We start from the raw sequence: 23,111 nt of genomic DNA, 5'->3' as shown, positions 1-23,111 counted from the left end.
TACTGGTAATCTTAGTGAAGTCAGTAATTCCACTACATAAACAAAGAGAACGTTTGATCTAAGATACTGAAAATGCAATGACAGTCCCCCTTTTCATTTCAGGAATGGCATTCTATTACATAATTAAATGAAAGGTTTCTGTCAAATGAAGTATTTGTTTCAAGTGTAATTAACGTTTTGTGCAAAAAAAGAGTTCATATGCAAGCACTGCTGAAGACACAGTAAAATGCATGCAAAGTGGTAGAAAGATTATTGCAAGATAATTTAATCTAACAGCCCTATTTTATGTATTTCAGTAATTTAGAATGTCTGATTATCAAAGTATATATCTCTATTATAAAAAGAAATCCTGTCCCCTGTCCTGATAGTCTACGATACGTGATCTTCTCGGAAGATAATTTAAAGACCTGTGAGACAAAAGAGACCTGCCACAGTGCGTCTCACGGGAACATAGAACGACAGTCTTGCAAGACACACCCTACTTTCAAGCAATATCAAAAAAATATTTGATATGAAATGTTGACGATTAAACGAAGAAGAAAGAAAAGCGCGGAGAAAAGTGACCCTAAACACATGCAGAGCAGGTTAGAGACTATGAAACCAGTGAAATTACAAAGGCTCAAAAAAAATAAAAACGGCGCTATGCACATGTGGAGAAAGCTGCGACAGCAGCTACCCCAACCGAACACAAGCAGCGTTATACATCCTGCAAGAAAGAATTCAACCACGACCATGGCCAGAAATAAAAGACAGGTATGCTTTTACAACGTCACACGAGACCAGGCAGTGAGCCATCATTTAAAACAAGTCAACAGACCTCTAAGCTAGCAGTTGTTGGATTGCTTTTGGCAGGCAAGCATCATGTGTTCCCAGCTCTTAAAACAACGACATGCGACAGGCAAAAGAGGCAGCTAGCAAGCAGCAAAAAGACAGCAAATGATCCAAAGGCATATCCTTAGCATACGTTCAGCCGCAACACCCTTCACAACACGAGCAGTATTATACGTCTGGCAAGAAAGAGATGTAACCTCGCGCTGGGCAGGAAATAAAGAAACAAGTATTGTTTTTACAAAAGTTTTTAAAGTAAAAGTGAAAATAATGCATATGTAACAATTCACAAGAAAATAACAATCTCTTTAAATTGTAGATTGCCTGCCTAAGGTAAAGTCATCCCTGATGAATGGGGACGTGGGAATGAGGGGTGCTTTCATCAGATTAGCGCTATTTCAGATGTGGAATGAAAAAATGGGGGAGGCAGCTTGATGAATGAGGTCTCCAGGACTTAAAACAAATCCAAATCATATTATGTGATATCATCTAATGTGAAATTCTACTCCGTACTTCTAGAATTTTTATTTTTATACTGTATTGAGGATTTATTCTGTTCTATGTATTGTACTGTATGGCTCAGAATTAAAAGACAATGAGTAAAATGACAAAGTTGAACTTCATAATGACGTTTACAAACGTTGGCGCTAAACACATGCAGAGCAGGTTAGAGACTATGAAACCAGTGAAATTAGAAAGGCTCAAAAAAAAAAAAATGGCACTATACACATGTGGAGAAAGTTAAAGGATATGAAAGTAGGAAAATTAGAAAATATAAAAAAAGAAAGTAAAGATCGCAGTAGCGCAAACAAACAAACTGCCTCATTTAACAATGCACCAGTCTAACTTTGGTTTTGCACAATAATTACTACACTATTGCAATTTAATACTTAATTCTACTTTATTCACATAATTTTACTTATTTATTATGTTCTACTATACTGTTATCTTTCAATCTATGACTTTTTGTTAATCTGATACTCTTCTAACTATGCACAGTTTTTGATAAGTGGATCAGGATGCATTTCACTGCGTGTTGTCCTGTATAACCATGCATGTGACAAATAAAGAATCTTGAGAATTTCAAAAACGGAGTTTACCACACATGTATTTATTGGTTACTTTGTTCATGTATATATATTTATCTGTCTGCTTATTTAAAAAGTTACATTTACCCCAGGAGTCAAAAACGTTCTGTCTAGCCCTTGTACAAAAACCTAGACAAAAGCTGGGGTATCACCTTGGTAACCCCATGTACTTTTGGAACTGTGAGAGGAAAATAGCACGACTTTACAGACAGGAGTCCAATGCAGAACTCTACTTACTTTTTTACTTTGTAAAAAAAAAAATTACTGCTGAAAAATTATTAACTGCTGATGATGTAGATCATTTTGTCTGTGCTGAAATTCCCAACAGAGAAATTGACCTCATTAAAAAGATTCAGCATATTGGGACTTGCAAAATTACAAAAATTGTTTTTACAGAAGTTCTGAAATAAAAGTGAAACTAATGAAATAGCTACAATTTAAAGAAAAAAAAATCTTAAAAGTGTGTATCTGGAAAACCAAACACGGGGGTTGGCGAGCGAAGCCCCCTAAGTTTTACTAAAGATACTTAAAAACAATCTACTAATTTGATGGTACAAATCTAAAAATATTTTCAACTACTGACTTATTCATGGGTGAAGTGAGCGATTCCAAAAAATCCTACACAAACATTTATTTATATTGCTTTTTAGCATGTTTATTTATTGAAGATAATTTGTATATATTTGTTTACCTTAATACTAGAGTGTTGTACCATGTTAGTCATAATGGATGTAATGTGAAGTCAAGCCAAATGACACCTTCTGTTGGCTAAATAAAAAGATTACAAGATACATTCTTCATGGGCCTGAGTTGACTCGAAAGCTTGCATCTTGTAATCTTTTTAGTTAGCCAATAAAAGGTGTCATTTGGCATGATTTTGTTTACCTTATTATATTTGGACATTTTTTGAATATCTGGACTGTATTGGTTATACTTATTTATATATTATCTCACTGTCTACTGGATTTTAATTTTTGAGACAGTTACTATGATTGGAACTTTGGAATATTAAGTTAGATTGATAATAATATGTTTTATTTATATAGCGCCTTTCCCATGCTCAAGGCACTTCACAGAGTTTAAGATAGAATGGCAGGGTATACAGTATATAACATTGTACAAACCAGAAAAAAAATCTTATGTGAGAATTAAGACAAAAGAAAAACAGTGTAGTGTAATGAATAGCCTTTTTAGAGAATTGTTATGTGTTCATATTGAATATGTTAAAACATGAGTCATGTTCCATTGGGAGCAAACTGTGTGTTATTTCCGTTTATACTGATATTTTCAGATCAGAATACGTTATGAGAAAACAAAGCAAGAAAATTCTTGCAACTTTTACCCAAGGAGTCATTCATCTTGAAAGAACCTGCATAATCTACCTGAGCTCTAAAATATGTGGCATAAATGTCATTCATGTAAGATGAACTAGGTTTAAACAGTATGAGAGAATTCAATTTGTATTTAATGCCCAACTACAGTAATCCTTCATACATAACTGAAAACTCTTGATTATGTATATTTTTAATTATACAAAAATAAACATCCTGCATTCTATTAAAGAACAGGTTTCACTCTCTCTGCCCAAAGAAATCTCACTATGGTGTATTATTTCCACAATGGTGCAGTCTGTTACTTCATCTAGACTAATTGGAACTACCTATACAGTACCCCATCATGACCGTGTTGAATTGCGTAAGATTCTGTCCGTTGCAGTTACCATGTCATTTTCAAATTGCCTTTATTTTTAGATTTACCCTCCTAAGAAGGATTTAAAATGTGTCGGTGAAAATCAAGAGTCTTTGCACATACAGTACATTGAAATTGTATGTTATTGATGTATACACTGAAATGAAGACATAACATGCCAGTCCTTGTTTAACTTTCATGAGGTATTGTATCCAAAAGTATTTAAGTAAAACAAAAATAATACATAATAGGGTGTAATCAGAAAGCTTTGAGCTTAATCTAGTAAAAGAAGCACCTTTAAAACCAAACAGGTTTCACTGGTAAAATTGCTGATTGGGACACATGTGTTAGTTACACCATCAATGTCTGAAAAATACAGTAGGGTGGATCTGGCATCTTTGTCAAATATACAGTTTACAAGGTGGCCATTGCAATCTGTGCAGTGTGAGCATAAGCATTATTAAGAATCCAAAAAGAGATGGTCAACAGCTTTCCTCCTCACTTTTCTGTGAATGACTGCTGAAAACACCAGCTCAAATCAATGTAATTTGTGTGGGCTATTATGAGGCATACAATTAATATAAACCACACCCTCAACATTATAAATATTTTTGAACACTGGAACCAGCAATGCATTAGACCTTGAATTGTTTTACTGTTGTCTAATCAACAAGTTTCCATTGTTTCAGTTGTATTTTGTATTTTTGGTCATAACGATATACCCAAATTTGTCCCCAGTTATGAAAGCTTTCTTAAGTTTTTCCCAGTGATAGCGTTATAACTTGTGGTAATGCAATACAATATAAACCACAAGTGTTTGAAATATACAGGTGCTGGTCATAAAATTAGAATATCATGACAAAGTTGATTTATTTCAGTAATTCCATTCAAAAAGTGAAACTTGTATATTAGATTCATTCATTACACACAGACTGATGTATTTCAAATGTTTATTTCTTTTAATGTTGATGATTATAACTGACAACTAACGAAAGTACCAAGTTCAGTATCTCGGAAAATTAGAATATCAATTAAGACCAATGCAAAAAAAGGATTTGTAGAAATGTTGGCCAACTGAAAGGTATGAACATGAAAAGTATGAGCATGTACAGCACTCAATATTTAGTTGGGGCTCCTTTGGCCTGGATTACTGCAGCAATGCGGCGTGGCATGGAGTCGATCAGTCTGTGGCACAGCTCAGGTGTTATGAGAGCCCATGTTGCTCTGATAGTGGCCTTCAGCTCTTCTGAATTGTTGGGTCTGGCATATTGCATCTTCCTCTTCACAATACCCCATAGATTTTCTATGGGGTTAAGGTCAGGCGAGTTTGCTGGCCAATCAAGAACAGGGATACCATGGTCCTTAAACCAGGTACTGGTAGCTTTGGCACTGTGTGCAGGTGCCAGGTCCTGTTGGAAAATGAAATCTGCATCTCCATAAAGTTCATCAGCAGCAGGAAGCATGAAGTGCTCTAAAACTTCCTGGTAGACGGCTGCGTTGACCTTGGACCTCAGAAAACACAATGGACCAACACCAGCAGATGACATGGCACCCCAAACCATCACTGACTGTGGAAACTTTACACTGGACCTCACGCAACGTGGATTCTGTGCCTCTCCTCTCTTCCTCCAGACTCTGGGACCTTGATTTCAAAAGGAAATGCAAAATTTACTTTCATCAGAGAACATAACTTTGGACCACTCAGCAGTAGTCCAGTCAATTTTGTCTTTAGCCCAGGCGAGACGCTTCTGACGCTGTCTCTTGTTCAAGAGTGGCTTGACACAAGGAATGCGACAGCTGAAACCCATGTCTTGCATACGTCTGTGCGTGGTGGTTCTTGAAGCACTGACCCCAGCTGCAGTCCACTCTTTGTGAATCTCCCCCACATTTTTGAATGGGTTTTGTTTCACAATCCTCTCCAGGGTGCGGTTATCCCTATTGCTTGTACACTTTTTTCTACCACATCTTGTCCTTCCCTTCACCTCTCTATTAATGTGCTTGGACAGAGAGCTCTGTGAACAGCCAGCCTCTTTAGCAATGACCTTTTGTGTCTTGCCCTCCTTGTGCAAGGTGTCAATGGTCGTCTTTTGGACAACTGTCAAGTCAGCAGTCTTCCCCATGATTGTGTAGCCTACAGAACTAGACTGAGAGACCATTTAAAGGCTTTTGCAGGTGTTTTGAGTTAATTAGCTGATTAGAGTGTGGCACCAGGTGTCTTCAATATTGGACCTTTTCACAATATTCAAATTTTCCGAGATGCTGAATTTGGGACTTTCATTAGTTGTCAGTTATAATCATCAACATTAAAAGGAATAAACATTTGAAATACATCAGTCTGTGTGTAATGAATGAATCTAATATACAAGTTTCACTTTTTGAATGGAATTACTGAAATAAATCAACTTTGTCATGATATTCTAATTTTATGACCAGCACCTGTATAATTTACTTATTTTAATACATAGCAGCAAGACATTGGCAACTTATAAAATTAGAATGATAGAATTCTCCTCTCTGGTATATCTTAAAACTTTTCTGTCATTCCTTGTACATATATTCTGAAACCCACTTAATTCAATTCAGTGTCGTGTTATGCCTCAGTCTGTCCCATTAGTACTGGAATCAAGACAGGACAGTGTATTAGTGTGTTGCAGGGCTTTTGCCTACATACATACGCAATGACACTAAGGCTAATTTAGTTTCAAAAGTTTACCTAACCTGCATGCCATTGTGGGTGAAATGTGGGAGAAGAATCGGAGTGTCCAGAGGAAAATCCATGCAAATATGAAGATTAAACTTAATGCAGATAACAGTGGAGTGTAGAATTCAAACCAAGAATGAAGGATCAGTGAGCCAGCACCGTTAACCACTGTGCCAAAAAAGGCCTTGGAAAACTAATAATAAAAAAAAAGTTCTATTTGCTTTGATATGCAGCATTACATCTTTAACAATGTGGATTTTCTCGATTCATCCTTTTCCTTCTCCTCTTTATTGAAAAGTTCAGGTTCAGCCAAATTGCGAGGAGTTCTCCTATGCACTGCTGTCTTTAGGCGAGTCTACAGATGTATTTTAGAGTTATTGGCAAATGGTGATCATTATTGGTATTATGTTCTTCATTTCTATTTATGGTGAGGCTCACACAACTAAGTCAAGTCAAATTCCATGCAACTGATGGTACTGTGAAAATACATACTATGTTTAAAGACTGTTTAGTTTGTTTTCCCTAAAAAATATGAAGCTGAATTTCAGCATATTTCCTTACATTGAGCCATTTCTACAATATATGAAAAAGCATTATACTGTAAATGTAAACTATTAGTATGGTAAACGCAATTGCTAAAGGTTGCCTCCTGCACAGTTTTGCTTTTTCATTAGTAATATTGGCAGCCTTCAGAGTAAAATGGTGAATCCGTTTATATATTGAATTTCCCCTTGACAGGGTCTGAATGCATCACAGCCTTTTAAATAATCCAGCTATTACGCTTGTGCTTGATTCGTGACTGTTTTTTCACAGCAGTTAACATCTGTGTGTATGAATTGTGCTTAATTTAAATCCTGTGAGCAGGGTTCATTAATTACACAGGAACCCAATGAATAACAACAAATATGCAAACAAAAAAGGGAGGCTACAGTCGGGGTTGTGTAGGGGTAATTGTAAAATTTAATTAGCAAAATTATTTATGTTATTAAAGCACCTAAGTATCAGAAAAGGAAAAATTATATTCTAGTTTCCATTCCCAGCTACAGTAGGTAGCCACACAAGCCAAATATTTGAGTTTCACAGTGCAACACAATGCAAGCAAACATTAATGATGTCAGGGAAATAATTAATATGAAGGTGTGAAATCAAATGTAAAAAAGGACACAATTAGGCTGAAAAATTGTTTTAAGGTTTTAGTAGCTTCAACCCAACTTGAAATTCACTGTGCTCTTTTTTCTAAACTATGGTATTCACGAACATTAGGACTCGAGAAACGGGTGTTTTAAGAAATCAAGTTACTGTACATTGTTACTCACTATGATCAAATAAATAATTTACTGTTGAAACAAGAAGTTACAGTTATGAAACAGTTTTTCATTTTAGAGTATGTTAAGTTTTAACATTTTAGAGTAAGTCATGCTAGGGAAGAGCACAGTTTCATTTTCATTGAAATCTGCTACAGCTACTTCTTTTCTTCTCTTGATTATTTGCTTAGATAACGTTTTGAAAGATACCTCTCAATAGAAGATCATTTTTTCACATATAAATAAAATTCTTTGTCAAATATGTTCCGTGTCTGTGTTCTCTTTTTAGATGAAATGCTTCCTAGATTTCAAATCTGGAGGAGCATTGTGTCATATCTTAGCTGCAGCGTATAAGTTCAAGAGTGACCAGGGCTGGTGAGTATAGCACAGAGACTTGTGGCATGTTGTTTTAATTTTGTAATTACTTCCAACATTGAAAAAAGTAGCATGTGAAGAAAGAAACTGTTTAAGTCTTTACAAAGATTTAATCTACAGTACATAATTAAGATAATAAAAAGCAAGTCTGGATGATCAGTGCTATTGTGAGAGGGATATTCTGGACAAAGGGGCAGGGTCACATTTAAATCTTTTTCTTTCCAGGCGACGATTTGATTTCCAGAATCCATCACGAATGGACCGTAATGTTGAGATGTTCATGACAATAGAGAAATCCTTAGTGCAGGTAGGATCCATTTTAAATTACTATTTTTATTTTGAACATATTCATCCATCCATCCATTTTCCAACCCACTGAATCCGAACACAGGGTCACGGGGGTCTGCTGGAGCCAATCCCAGCCAACACAGGGCACAAGGCAGTAACCAATCCCGGGCAGGGTGCCAACCCACCACAGGACACACACAAACACACCCACACACCAAGCACACACTAGGGCCAATTTAGAATCACCAATCCACCTAACCTGCATGTCTTTGGACTGTGGGAGGAAACCAGAGGAGGAAACCCACGCAGACACAGGGAGAACATGCAAACTCCATGCAGGGAGGACCCGGGAAGTGAACCCAGGTCCCCAGGTCACCCAACTGCGAGGCAGCAGCGCTACCCACTGCGCCACCGTGCCGCCAACATATTCATCCATCTTCAGTTATTGTACTTCTAGTTTCTTTGCATCAAATGTACAACTTTTCTTTTGTAGAACAACTGCTTATCAAGACCCAACATATATCTTAGTTCTGATATTGAGCCCAAACTTCTCAGCAAGTTGAAGGACATCATCAAGCGGCACCAAGTAGGTCTTTCCATGATATATTTAACATCCTGACAATCCATATTGTAAGAGACATGATGTAAGCATAGTTATTCAGTACAAATGATATGTGCACCTGTAAAGTTTAACTCGGTGAATATTATGGAATGCTTCATTCAGTTCTTTCTTTAAAATTATACCTTTTGCATTTATGCTACAATTATAAATTATGTCAAGCAAATACAGGGCAGCTTATTAAATAACACAATAATCAAACTTTATCCACCGATAGCGTTTTACTTTATATAACATTTTCTGTAATGTGAGATATCTTGGTACCTTAATTAGAGCAAATATAATGAACTAATGTGCAGCTCACTAAATATCAGAGCATTTATTGGTGTCAGTTTGTTAGTTCCTTATTCATGTAAAGCTAAAATTATAGAGGTGTTTTAATCGTGCACATACAAAAAAGTAACAGATACATGTGTAAATAAGAAATGTTATTTTTGTGAGATTTTATGTTGCACTTAAAAGAGAGTTTCATGAATGTATGAATTAGTGTTATATTAACATACAGTTCTGGGTGCATTATGTCATGTAAATAACTTTCCAAAGATTGGAGTGTTATTTTTTAACAACGCATCAGTTCCTTGGTTGGTGTAAGTGTTTTTAGTTGTTTTCTACACACCTGATTTGTTATTGCAAACTAAACTTTAAGTCACCTTGTCGTTCATTATTTAAATAAAACAGCTGGCAATGACACAGAAGTTGCCTAAGTTTGTTGATTTTGTTTTCATTTACCTGTTTTCTGGACTTAATTAATTTAATTCAGATTTGTGGGAAGCTGATCTCAGCAGTTAGTTCTCTGCAGAGCAGACTTAAGTTGCCAAAATGTCTGTTAACATTATACCCAGTGACAGGTTAGTAACAGCAACAGATGCTATAATCTACTAAACCTAAAATTAAACAGGTTTTGTTTTTTTGTTTTTTTTATACAGTTTACAAGTTCCTCCTCATGGTCCTTTCTTTCCCTTAAATCATAAATCCTTTTCCCTTAATTCATAAATTCTGTTCAGAACTACCTCTTATATTTATTGATTTGATAAACATTAAATGTATACATTTACAACAACTATTATTGTTTGAATCAAGCAGTACATTAAGTTCATTGTGTACGTTTCTGAATTTGTTGCACTTTGTACTGTGGCAACATTATTTTTTTTGTTTCTTGTAAGCAGTTTCTGTTATAACATTTTGTGGATTCAAAATGGAAAAGTTAAATAATATTTCAGTTTCTGTATTCTGTCATGTTTTAAATCATGTTTTATATTCAGTAATTTTTGTTGGTTGTTGCATGTCATTTTATTCTCTTTACTACCTTTATCGGTTAAAATATGCTTAATAAGAAGAAATAATGGTTGTTTTTAACATGTTTATATTAAGTTAGGAAAGTTAAGGCTTATTGTCTGTTCCTGGATATAGTATGTACAAATTTATTTGTTGATTAAGGATTTTGGGCATGACATGTTACTGCATCCAGCCCTGTAGGCATTTGGTGGCATGATTGGCACTCCAGCCACAAAAAAAAATTAAACTTCACGCAGCTCTGAGATGACAGACAGGACTCCTTTCTGCTCTCTGCGAAAGTAGCTCTGCTGCAACCACCCATAGGAAGGCTATTTGCATTATGAAGGGGATGGGGAAAGCCCTCTGGAGCCCCGTTCCCGGAAGAGTCAAAACCTCCAGAGAGCCAATGGGATCAGGCTGGTTGGGGATCAGAACTGGTGTGGTGCTGAGCAGTGATATTTCAGTTCTGATATTAATTGTAGTTTTAGTTTCTATTTTATTTTATAAAATTAATTTTTATTTTTATTTCGTTCTAGTTTTCAGTGTAGTCAACGATTTTTATTTTTATTTAGTTCTGTATTTAAAATTTTAGTTTTTATTTTATTTAGATCTGGCTTTTTTACATAATATTAGTACAATTTTAGTTTTTTTTTCTGTTGCAAGACCACAAATGCTGGCCTACACATATTTCAATGCCAGTTATGTTTCAGTCAACAAAATACATTCACAGTTCATAATGCCATTAAACACAGCTTGACTATCAATAATCAAAAAAATTAAGTGGGCTAATGAATACAGTCAGCAAGATGAAATGTTTCAACCCAAGAAACCAGTCTGTGCAAGCACGTTGCTATTAAGCTTTAAATAAGCACGCATTTTGAGAGATTTTTTCATGTTGCAATGACATCCATTACGCGGATAGCCACGCAGTGAAAATATTCGCTTGACGAGCGTCTGTAATGCAGGTGCACAGACAAGGTCCTATCTACTTGCGCCTGCAGACTGTATGTTGATGATTTCTGCTGTCAGTACTGAAGCACTGACTTGCGGTGACATTCATGGCTAGTGAGGCATGGACTCCATCAGAGTCAGATTTACAAATATACGAACCCAAAAGTGTAGCTTATTGACTATTCAATTGGCAGTATACACATTGACTACTGGTTATGTTTCATATCTCATCAGCATTCTTTACACACACATACGTAAGGTACATATTTGGCTAAGAAAGAACGTTACATTTATAGCATTCATTAAAGATATTAGCCAGACTGTGGAAAGTCAGGTGTATAATAAACGCACATGCAAACATTATATTGCCGACATACACGGAGACAGCAACAGGTACGCTCCAATTGCATGCATCAACCCAGCATTTAGGGATAGCGCTGTCTAAGATGAGGCTCGTCTCGTCACGTTGCTGCCATACCGTGCGTTTCTCCTCTATATTTGATCAGGAAATGCGCAAATTCAGCGATTTTGACTATAAAAATGATCATAATTATTAGAATCATACAGTCCAGTGGACAAATTTATTTTATGTTATCACTATAAGTTTTTTTTTTTACTTTTCATGATGACAGGTGTGACCGCACTTCCCTGTATGAAGTGCAGTCATGTTACCAGGGAAGTGCCAGACTTCTACTAAGCACTGATCCAGCTGGCCCTGCACTGAAACTCCAAGACTCTTCTTCTTGCACGCTACATTTGCTTTTATTATCATCTGCGCTGTAATTAAAGTATTTCCACACGTTACTTTTTCGCTTTCTACCCACAAACACTTGTGCAAAACTCGTCATCGCCACCCACACGTGCTTACTGCTTCAAGCCGATGAACCAAAAGTGCGCAACAAACAAACAACGGTCTTTTATGAATGTTGCGCCACGTGACTATAGTAAGCCTAAGGTACAAGATCACCGCATAGTATACCGCGCATCATAACTGAACGCTCAGGGCAACCTACAAACAACCCCTCTGCATGACTGAACCGGATTAAACGAAAATGCAATTGCTATTTTTTTTTTGTTTTACTCAGTTTTCATTCTCGTTTTAGTTTGTTCACATATCACTAATTTTTATTTTTATTTAGTTTTCGTTTCTCTGTTTGCCTTAATTTCAGTTCTTGTTCTTGTAAAGCGAAAAACAATATTTTTAGTTCTAGTTCTTGTTTTCGTTATGAAAATATCACTGGTGCTGAGGCATCACTCGCTGCACAGCAGCACTCGGGTCCCAAATTGAGGCAGCCCATCCGGAATGTCTTGTCTCTGTGGCATGATGATCATCTTGAAAAACGGGATTTGTCATACCTATCTGGAAAAGGAAGGGTGATTGCCTGGATTGCAGCAACTACAGAGGGATAACACTGCTCTCGGTGCTGAGTAAGGTCCTTACTAGGGTTATCCTCAATAGGATCTGTGATCACTTGCTCACCTACCAGTGACCGGAGCTGTCTGGTTTTATGCCTAAGAAGTCTACCATTGACCGCATCCTGGCACTGAGGGTTCTCATGGAGCACAAACACGAATATCTGCATAGTTTCTTTGTAGCCTTTGACGATTTTCGTAAAGCGTTCAACTCAGTTGACCAAGCTGCCCTGTGGGACATTTTGAGACTTCGTGGGATGGATTTCATGGACAGCCTCTACAATGGCATTGTGTGTGCTGTGAAGAATGGAAACAGAGTCTCTGCATTTTTTCCAGTTGATTCTGGGGTTCATAAGGGGTGGGTTCTTGCTCCTACTCTGTTCAATACTTGCATGGACTGGGTGTTGGGCAAGGTCGTGGGTTCCAGAGGCTGTGGGGCATCTGTTGGTGAAGAAAGATGTACTGATCTTGACTTTCCCAATGATGCTGTGATCTTCACGTAGTCAGTGGAGGCTCTGATTGGGGCTCTCAAGAGACTGAGTGAGGAGTCTGCGTGTCTGGGCGTGTGAGTGTCCTGGGTAAAAATCAAGATCCAGGTCTTTAATGACCTCTTAGGCACAACCACCAGCAGTATGTGAGGGAGTGTCAGTTACGGCACCGTGGTCATGTGGCACAATTCCCAGAGAGTAATCCAGCTCACAGGATTCTCATTGTTGAAGACCTGAGTGGATGGACCAGGCCAAGGGGCCGCCCACGTAATACCTGGCTGCGGCAGATAGATGGTCATTTGCTCATTCGCAGAGGGTGGGACTGGGAATTCTTGAAGGGAACTTCAAATTTTTTTAAATGTTTTTCATGTAATAAGTTCTATACAGTATAAATAACAACTTTGTGTGTCTTGTCTGTGATGCTTAAAAAAATCGCAAAGTTAGTGAAAATCAATATACATTCATCAATTTTTAAATGGCTATAAAGAAAAAAATTGATTTCAGAACATTTTGTAACATACCTCAGTTGATAGCAAGAAAAATCTTTTTTGAATTATTTAAATATCTTTATTGGTTCCAGAGATATCTGATATCTTTCAAAGACTTTCAAATGTTAAAAATGGTAACAGCGACCATCTTTGAAAGGGGCTAGCAGGGACCAGGGTATGGGAAGAATTTTTTTAAAAATTATTTTTGGCAATCAATCAGCCATACAAATGAATGGGTAAAGGTTCAACTTATTTAAAAATCATGCAGCACACCATCTAGTTAAACATTCATGGAATGATCCATATACAAATTTGGTGTACAAGAGGTACCTAAGTGTAAACTGTTTGCTAAGAACATTTGCAAAGGCATGAAGAGATTGAAAGGCTGTTGCTTAACAGTCCTGGAAGTGAAAAGAACCGTGTAAAGCATAAAGTTCATATTTGTTATGGTGGAACATGTGATTGCAATTTAAGAATTGCTTTGATTCTTTGAAATGACCCTAAGTGAAATAATGTTACTGGGTTAATATGCAATGTTATTATATGAAAAATGGATGGAAAAGATTAGTTGCCAGCTGAAACGCAAACATTTATATAGATATTTAAGTAAGTTTAATTCATTTTTATTATGCACACGTAGTAGTCATAATGTGGTTACTGCTTCCATATGCTTTCCTAGGAATACTGAACCTAGATAAACTTTGACCATAGTACATTTTATTCTCAGGTTGTGCCAGTTTCTATCCTCAACCAAAACCCATTGCATGCTGAGTTTTTTTTTTTATTGTTTTTGAAGTATGTATTATTCACATTTGTTTGACAGAGTTTTGTTTTGTTATAATGTTTTGTTTCCAAGTATTGTTAACTAACAATTCCATACCAGCCAATAAGTAAATGTACTTGCATGCATTAGTGTGAACTGCAGTGAGCTAGTGCCTCATCCATGGTTGATTTCTATTCCTTGTAACCATTAAAATTATTTATGTGCCCTTTCTGTGGCCAATGTGTGCCATGAGAAGTGTAATCACGATTATATGAGAAACAATCCTCCATCTTTCTTGTGCCTCATAGTAATTGAGTGATGGGAAAGCACAAGAGACACTTCATTTAGAATTTGAGAAAATAAGTAAAGCATTAGAAGAGTAAAGCATTTTGGTCTAGGTGATTCATATAAAAGCAAGATCATTACAAACACTAAATTAATTATTCAGTGAAACACTAAGATATAGGGTGACATATACAGTTTAAATTATGATACCTGTTCGAAAACAGTTGGCACAGATCTATATTCTTTCCCCATATGTCAGGAGGTAAAAGCCTGACACTGATTTTCACCTAACTGAGAGAAGCATTTTAACCTTGACAAAGATGTTAGTACAATATAGTCAGTATGTACAAGATAATATCCCTTTGGAAAATACACTCTGTTGTGTGTATCAGTTACTGTGACATAACTACATGTAAGGATTTTTTGTCACTGTACTATTTAGACTTTCCATCATTTAATGTCAAAATATATCCATTTGAAGAATCAAGTCTTAAAAGTCCATATGGTTAAGTGATAACATAGTTTATAAGAGCCTTGGTTATTTGCTGTTTTCCAATGCTTCTCTTGTCAGCATTCTGTTCCTGTTTGCATTCTGCTTATATGGCCTAGATTCATTCACAGAACATTGTTTTCTCACATATTTTAGTTTGAAGGACCTTTTCCAGTATAATAGTCTTCTGCTGTGCAAAACAAGGCTCCATTTCTCTCAAATTCTAACCTAATATTCTCACTTGCAATCAGTCCCACCATTATTGTTAACAAGCTTTTGGTTTTACATTCCGCAGTATTAGCCTGATTAATAAAGGAGCACTTATGTGATTTTTCCATTTACCATTTTCTTGCTCCTACATGTAGTCTGCTCATTTATACTAGTCTCATGCTTTATAACTTAAATCTTGTGTTTCAGGGCTCAGTGACTGATGATAAATCCAGCTGCTCCCATATTGTGGTGCCAATGCCAAGTAGTTTGGAGGAAGGTGAGAAGCCACAGTGGGTTAAGGGGAGGGGAATGAAGAAGGCAGGGACTGTGCAAAACCTGAGTTTTTCAGTAGAACTTAAACAAATTATGATATAGGGAGCAGTGTCTAATGCTGTAATAAAACAATTGATATATTGTTTTACTTTTGTATGATCTATGTGAATGATTATACTATTAACTCTAATTTTTCAATATTTGTCAGTTTCTAAATGGTCATGGTGTGGCAGGTGGCTTCAAAGCAAACGAGAATACTGGATGGCAGGTATTCTGCCATCCATACACTGTATTTAAAGCAATTGACATACATTTGCACTTGAAGCTATTAATGTATATAAATCTACAGAAGGATTTGAGAGTATGGCTAATGATAGAGTATCTTGAAACTGACCCTCATCACTACAGGTGAATAGAAATTAAAAACTGCTCTATTTGCTTTGAATTTCTCCCCTGCTCTAATGCGGTATTTGCAACTCATATGCAAATATGGGAGGAAATGCATCTTCCTCCCTTCCCTTGATAATGGAGTCCTCTTTTAAAATAACTTTAAATCGACTGTGACATCATCACAGTTACAACTTTGAGAAGGATAGTTACTAGTACTGAAATACTTTTTCTTGTGTAGGAATCCATTTTTTTGGATTAGGATTGTTTAACTCATTTTTTTTTTCCATTCCTATTGGCTTTGTCTAACAGAGGAATGGGTTCGACCTGTGATGAAGCGGGACAAGCAGGTTCTTTTACACTGGGGCTACTATCCTGAGAGGTATGTTACAAAATCTGCAGTATCAGTACATCTTAATGGAGATTTTGTGCTTTGATGCAAGGCCCACACAGACATCTGTCTAAAGTCTTGTTAGGTGCAGGCTTAGAATAACACCTATTACCCTCATTATATTTCATTGGCAATTACACTTTAGTATTCCACTGTATGGCTATTAGGTGACTGCTTATGAGAACATGACACATTTGTTTTTGTCTCAGCTATGACACCTGGATTCCTGCAAGTGAGGTGGAAGCAGCTGTGGAGGATGCTCCAAATCCAGAAAGACCTAGAAAGGTAATATCTCAAATCCGTTCTACAGAGGCTGAGTATTCTTTAATTTTATTTTATTCATAAAAAACAGAATATTATAGTGGAACGCTACTCAATTAGCTACTCGGTTTTACATCCTAATACTTCACAATGAATGTAAAGGACTTTTTGCTTGAGTCTATTGTGTGCCTTCTGGCTCAAGAAGTCTGCAGTGGTGTCTCTGGAAAGTTGTTAGCGCAACTTTGATTACACCTCTGTTATTGGATAAAGTACGGGCAGATCCTGGTACAAGCTAGAGTTCAGTCACTAAGTTTGGAATGTAAGTGGGGTAAGGCACAACTGGATGCCAGCATCCCTGTTAAATCTGCTTTCTTAACAGCCCAGCAAAATGGGCAATGCCGCTTTGTCCTCCCAATAGGGATACTCTGGAATAGATAACTGTATAACAGTTTTTCAGGGGATTTCACTTTTACAATATTAATTCTCCCTTCTAAGGTGGGATGGAGGTTGCGCAATTTGCTAACATTTTGTTTGGTTTTATCCATGGCATTTCCAAAATTGTAGTGAAAGAGATCTTTATATTTAATTGTGATATTTGTCCCCAGATATTTAAATAAAATGTTTTGATGTTATGAATGAATAGCTATTCAAACTAATATGATGTGCTAAATAATTCACTGTAAAAGCACACTTTAATTCACATTAATTTTGAAACCAGAAATGTTATGAAATTCTCCTAGCATGGCTAAGACTAATATTAGAGATACAAGTATGATAAAGCCCTCGTTTCTTCTGGAAATGATTAGCCATGTGCTCAATGGTGAATACAAAAAACATTTGTGATAGTGGTCACCCTTGTCATTAGTGTTCCAAGTTTTTTTTTTTTTTTTAACCATTAAGAGTCATTTTGAGTTTTATTTGCACCTCTCTTGTTATGTCCTGTACTCCCCCAACCCCCCACTAATGCCATCACCTTTACTGATTCCTCTTGTGCTTTTGTGTGATTTTACTTCTGTTGCTCTTTTCTGGGTTATTCCAGCTAGTGTTATTGTTTGGTTTATTATATCTAAGTTATATGGTTTATTTCCTCTGATGACCTTCTCTGTTTTTATCTCTCTGTTGTCAGGTTTATCCCACCTGCATGTGGGATTACATGGTTTCTTAACTAAGATGCTATTGCTAATTTGAATTAATGTATCTGCCCAGTGCTGATATCAGTTTTATTTGTCCTCTGGGGTATTTTATTTTCTTGTCACTGGCTGATTTATTTGTTCCTTGTGCTATCTGTTCCCCAACCCCAGAACAGTTTAAGCATATCATTCTTGTCCATTATCTGGTGTATTGTTTGGTTTATTTTTTCTGGTGCTTTTGTGTGTTTTATTACCCCTGCTCCTGTTGCTTATTTTTATATATCCAGTGCTGTTATCTAGTGTATTCTTTCTGGTGCTGTTTTGTGGTTTAATTCCAGTTCTATTATTAACTATGTTTTCATTCTTGTGCTGTAGGCTTTTTATTGTCTTGGGTTCTACTGACCTATATTTATTTCTTTTTTATTTTCAAGTTCTGTTATTTGCTTTACTTTTTCTTATATAGTTAGGGTTTATATTCTGTACTAAGAAAAATTTCCATTATGGTTTGGTTAAACAATTTGTTGCTGAAACCCACAAAAGGAAGCCAGCCTAAGCCATTTAGCCTTCAAAAAGCTAATCCTGTATTCCCTGGTAAGAGTGTTACACAGCCAAGAGTAAGGTATCTTATAGGTATCCTAACTGTCTATGACATGCAAGTAGTTGGGAGATTTGCACAATGCAAATGTGTAGGCAAACCTAATTTTTGACAGTTCTAGACTTAATGCAATTTGGTGAGACCACTGTATTCATAAGATAGACATGAGGAAAATTTAGCAAGAAACCAAAGGTTTATAGAGTGTAAGTATAGAATTTGAGTTGGCATGATAATTTTATGAGTAAGAAATATGAAGTGGTGAAAGTTCCTGTTAGAAGAAAAACTGTTGGAAAATGACAACCCACGAGTGCTAATTAAAGAAGGACCAAGAAATTGAGTTTTAAACCCAAAAACTAACGTTACGCAAAGCAGAACTAATCTTATGACAAAACCCAAATCATGGATAACAGTCTTGGTCAAGAATCTAAAGAACAAAGTTTTGTATACTAGGAATCCAAAATAAAATTCTCTTGTAAAAGGTTTATGAAGATTGTCTCACAATACCGGTTTATATAGTGTCGCACAAAATGCAACAAAATGAAAATAAAACTGAATTCTGGAAGTGACAAAACCTAAAAGGAAAAATACAAAAGCTCAGAGAATAATTGTATTAACTGAAATAAAAGCTAACAAAATTGTTTGCATTCATAAAAGAATAATTGTTTAGAAGATGACTTTGAAAAGAAACTGTGGCAGAGGAGTTATTATAAATGGTATAAGGTGCATGTACTGTGGCTTTTACAGCAATGCTTTAGTTGTTTGAGGTGCTTACAGCTCAAATGCCTGGGTTACATACAGCTCAAAAACTAATTTTTAAAGTTTCGAAATGAAAAAGGTGATTGAAGAATTTTCTGTTTTAAGGTCATTCTTTGAAGTAATTAACTCCTCTCTGTTTAAATGACTCTTGTCATGTTTCACATGTGTCAATAAAAGCTACAAAGGTGGAAGTATAGGATGACTAGTTAATAATAATTTTGCTGAAATGAGGTTCAAAGGGCTTCAGATTTTGTATTCAAAAGTTTAGAATGGAAAAGATTGATTAAGTTCTTTGATACATAGTTGTGTGCAATTACATTGGATGTAGAGATGTTTCCAACATTTAAATGTAACAGTGCAAAAAGCCTGCCTGGTCATTTGTCACCTGAGAAGAAGCAACTAAAAATTTATTCACATGACTTTGAAAATTTATACCATGATAAAAAAAATAAAAAAAAAGTCATGCACGGTTTTGAACTGTGCATCTCTATATGGAAACATAAACTGTATGGTGTCTACTGAAACATATTCACTTTATACTGAAATTGTGTCTTACACAATGAAAACTGAAACACATCATTTAATTGTGAGCTTTTCTTAAGCTAACTTTAAACAGACTTGTGCTGTGTTTAAAAATGTCAATGTAATGGCAATCAATTGACAGCTTGAGAATCAAGAAAGCTATAACTTTAAGCACAATTTACTGTTGTTGTTTTCTTTTTTTAGAGATCCTTCTCAGCACACTAAGATGTGTCAATACTTGTATTCCTATTTTCACTGTCCTATGACCTTGTCCCAGAAAACTTAATACATCTGTTGTCTCTACTTTTAACATAAGGAGTCTTTTCAACAACATCTTTATCTTAAAGTAAATAGGTTTATAAGGTCATTATTACCAGATACATGCATATGGCTTAAAAACACTTAGTTTATGCTCATTATATTTTGCATTTAGATCAAATGAAATAAACAGACCTACAAATTCCCAATAAACACACTTATTTAATTTAATGAGCCGTACACATTTCAGTATGCAGTATTTCACAAATTTGCATGCATATCATCATTTACTGTACTATACAAGATATGTCTTGCTTTATAAATTGTACACATTTTAAAGACCAAATTACATGCTAAATAGCAACTTAGTCTCACAGAATCTTACATTAGTAGGACTGCTTATTGGATTTTTGAAGTGTATGGTACATATATTAGTATAACAACAAAAATTTTGTGATGGAATATATTTCATATATTTAAGTATTTTTGGGAGGATTTTTAATTAATGGATCATGTCAGTATTAAAGTTAATGCCAGTCACTTTCAAGGGCAAACTCGGGATGAGTTCACAGAAATAAGTGTAGTAACAGCTAATGTATAGTAACCTTTGCGAGACTCTATTCTGAAGTAATAGCTTTCCCGTAAGAGTGGATTACATGTCCATTGCTAAGGAAAGCAAAATGATGTGGCTTGTAAAAAGTATGAATACCTAAGAGGCAGTATTGGCCAAATATGACTATCTACAAGTAGTGTCAATGCATCCATGGTACATACTGAAGCAGAAATGTAATAATACCTGAAAAACCCCTGTATCATGGCCTAGTTTACCGCTTCTAAAGAAGATTTACAAAATGTAGACTTCTGTTTGATTTTGCTAAAAAGAATCGGACATCATCCTGAGATTTGACAATGATGTCTTTTGAGCAGAGTGATACAGCAGATAGATTTTTGCTTCTAAAGTGATTTGGCTTGGCAAATGAGAGCTACAAGGTACAGTACATGACTATTTTATAATTAAATTAGGACCCGATATTTGTAAAGAAATATTCAAAACTTGTGTATCTGCTAAATGATTAGTGGCAAAGCACAACAAAGGATAGTGGTGAGTATATATATATATATATATATATATATATATATATATATATATATATATATATATAAAACACACATCTCTCTTCAGTTTAGGACATATGCTGTCTTAGAAAGGCTAACAGTATAATTGACGATCTTAGCCATCTTTCACCATCCTTTGTTCTGACTGAAGATGCATTAACATTAGCACTCACTACAAGATTCAAGAGACATTTTTATTCACAAATTATGATCTTTTTTATTTACAGTAGCATTTAATGACAGATGTTGTCAAATAATGTCTATGTATGCATCCATTGTCTATTGTTGCTACCGTACTACTGCCACTAGTCTGTGAAAGACATGCAAACAGGAATTTCTTTGTACGATGAACAAAAGACAATGAATAATAATTGGAAGCCAACATACAAATTGGTTGACAAACAGAGTTGGCAACATTCAGACCCCTGGTGACTTTCCCCTCTATTGGATAAGATCCATATTTATATGTCATATCTAAAAAGTTGTACAATAGTGATTATCAAGTAATTGGGCAGGCAGTCCACAAAATAAAGTTCTTAAATCAAATATACATTGGAAATCAATATACTTTCAACCTTATTTTAGTTTACGGCCCTAAATATTAAAGTGTGCTGCTAGATATTTAATTTTTATCGGGTTCACAAAGAACACTTTAGTGTATTTTCTGATTTTTATTGTGAACACTTATCAAAAAATTTCATTTCAGTTTATTCTTATATAGTACTGAAAGTGTGGTTAAACAAAAAGTAACATTCAATAAACACAAAACCAGCACATAAAACGTTATGGGACAGATGCATTTTTCTAAACAAGATTAATGCACCTAACTATTAAGTATGGTTTATGGTTATTAAGAGGAAAGAAAGTAATGCCAATATTTTTAAGCCTTTGACAAATGGTTGTCTAGTCACTTTTTGAGTATTCAGCAGTATCCTACAGTGTAAATGTCAATGATTGTATGCACAGCAGGTCACTCTGGGTGTGTCATTAATGATGATCAGTTCATGAGGTCTCATTTCAAGGTCAGGTGGAATAACCTGATGAAAACGGGCAGTGACGCTAATTATTACTTCACAACCCTTAGAAGAGTGAGAAAATACCAAAAATTAATCACAACAGCAGCTAGCTATTAAAATCATACGATCATTCTAACCAGAAGCTGTGAAAAAAAAATCATGTTCCGTTAAAATAGTGAATCTTCCTCCTTGATATGCATGCTGAGGTCCAAGATGAGTCTATAATTATGGCAGTACTTCAATCCAGAGTTTCAATGCACTATAGCTAATGACTCAGCATTATATCTTTTAAATTACTCTAGGTATATGCTCTGGTGTGTAGACAATAATAAGTTCTTTATGACAGAAGAAAAAAACATAATGTTCTAAAATTGGAATAAGCTAATTCCTTGTCATGGGGGGCCAAAAGCCTATCCCATGAGTACTAGCCGCAATTCTGGAAATAGCCCTGGACAGAGCACAGGTCCGTTGCAGTCCCGACACATGAAAATAACCTGCACTTGCATGGAGCCGATGTCTGTTTGGCAGTGAATCTGATGCATCTTTAATGATTTAGAAGTAAAACTGGAGTTCCCAGAGAAAGAGAAAGCCAATGCAAGTAAAGGTAAAGAGTGTGCAAACTTGTAATATTTTCATTGATATTCACATTGTCACTAGTTTCTGTATAACATTTCAGGTACACGCCAAATGGATTCTTGATCTTGATACTTTTAACGAGTGGATGACAGAAGAAGACTACGAGGTCAGTGACGGTCCTCGTCGCAAACGGATATCTGCCAAGACCCTCACTGATGAGGTTAGCAGTCCTGACTCAGACCGAAGGGACAAGAAAGGGACAAATTCAAAGAAGCGAAAACGTTCTCCATCACCATCTCCCACTCCCACTCCTGAAGCTAAGAAAAAGAATGCTAAGAAAGGGTGAGTAGTAGTAACATGAGTTCTAAATGCTGCTAGAGGTGCTAATTATTATTGTACTGTAAGGTACCTACAGAAAACATGAATAGGTGTTTTTCCATCTGTTGAAAGTCTGAATTTGCAAGTTTCTGATTGTGCCTTCGTAAGATTGTTTTTATTTAATCACAGAGGTTGGTTTACTTTTAAGTAAAACAGTGCTTTCTTAACCTCTGTTCATTTCAGTTTAGAATATAAAG

General features: G+C 35.7%; 1 protein-coding gene across 1 annotated transcript in view; it reads left to right on the top strand.

Annotated features, from left to right (window-relative positions):
* Positions 1–23,111, top strand: part of smarcc2 (SWI/SNF related, matrix associated, actin dependent regulator of chromatin, subfamily c, member 2) — a 97,525-nt gene that overhangs the window by 31,287 nt on the left and 43,127 nt on the right. The window contains exons 3-9 of the mRNA XM_028798106.2: positions 7,900–7,985; positions 8,211–8,292; positions 8,767–8,859; positions 15,463–15,532; positions 16,228–16,297; positions 16,516–16,591; positions 22,637–22,878. Of these exons, the coding sequence (XP_028653939.1) occupies positions 7,900–7,985; positions 8,211–8,292; positions 8,767–8,859; positions 15,463–15,532; positions 16,228–16,297; positions 16,516–16,591; positions 22,637–22,878 (719 nt within the window). The remainder of the gene's footprint in view (positions 1–7,899; positions 7,986–8,210; positions 8,293–8,766; positions 8,860–15,462; positions 15,533–16,227; positions 16,298–16,515; positions 16,592–22,636; positions 22,879–23,111) is intronic.

The sequence above is a fragment of the Erpetoichthys calabaricus genome, chromosome 3 (assembly GCF_900747795.2).
Source record: "Erpetoichthys calabaricus chromosome 3, fErpCal1.3, whole genome shotgun sequence".
Lineage (NCBI taxonomy): Eukaryota > Metazoa > Chordata > Cladistia > Polypteriformes > Polypteridae > Erpetoichthys > Erpetoichthys calabaricus.
Note: the sequence above shows the minus strand (reverse complement) of the source record. Positions and strands in the feature narration are given on the sequence as shown.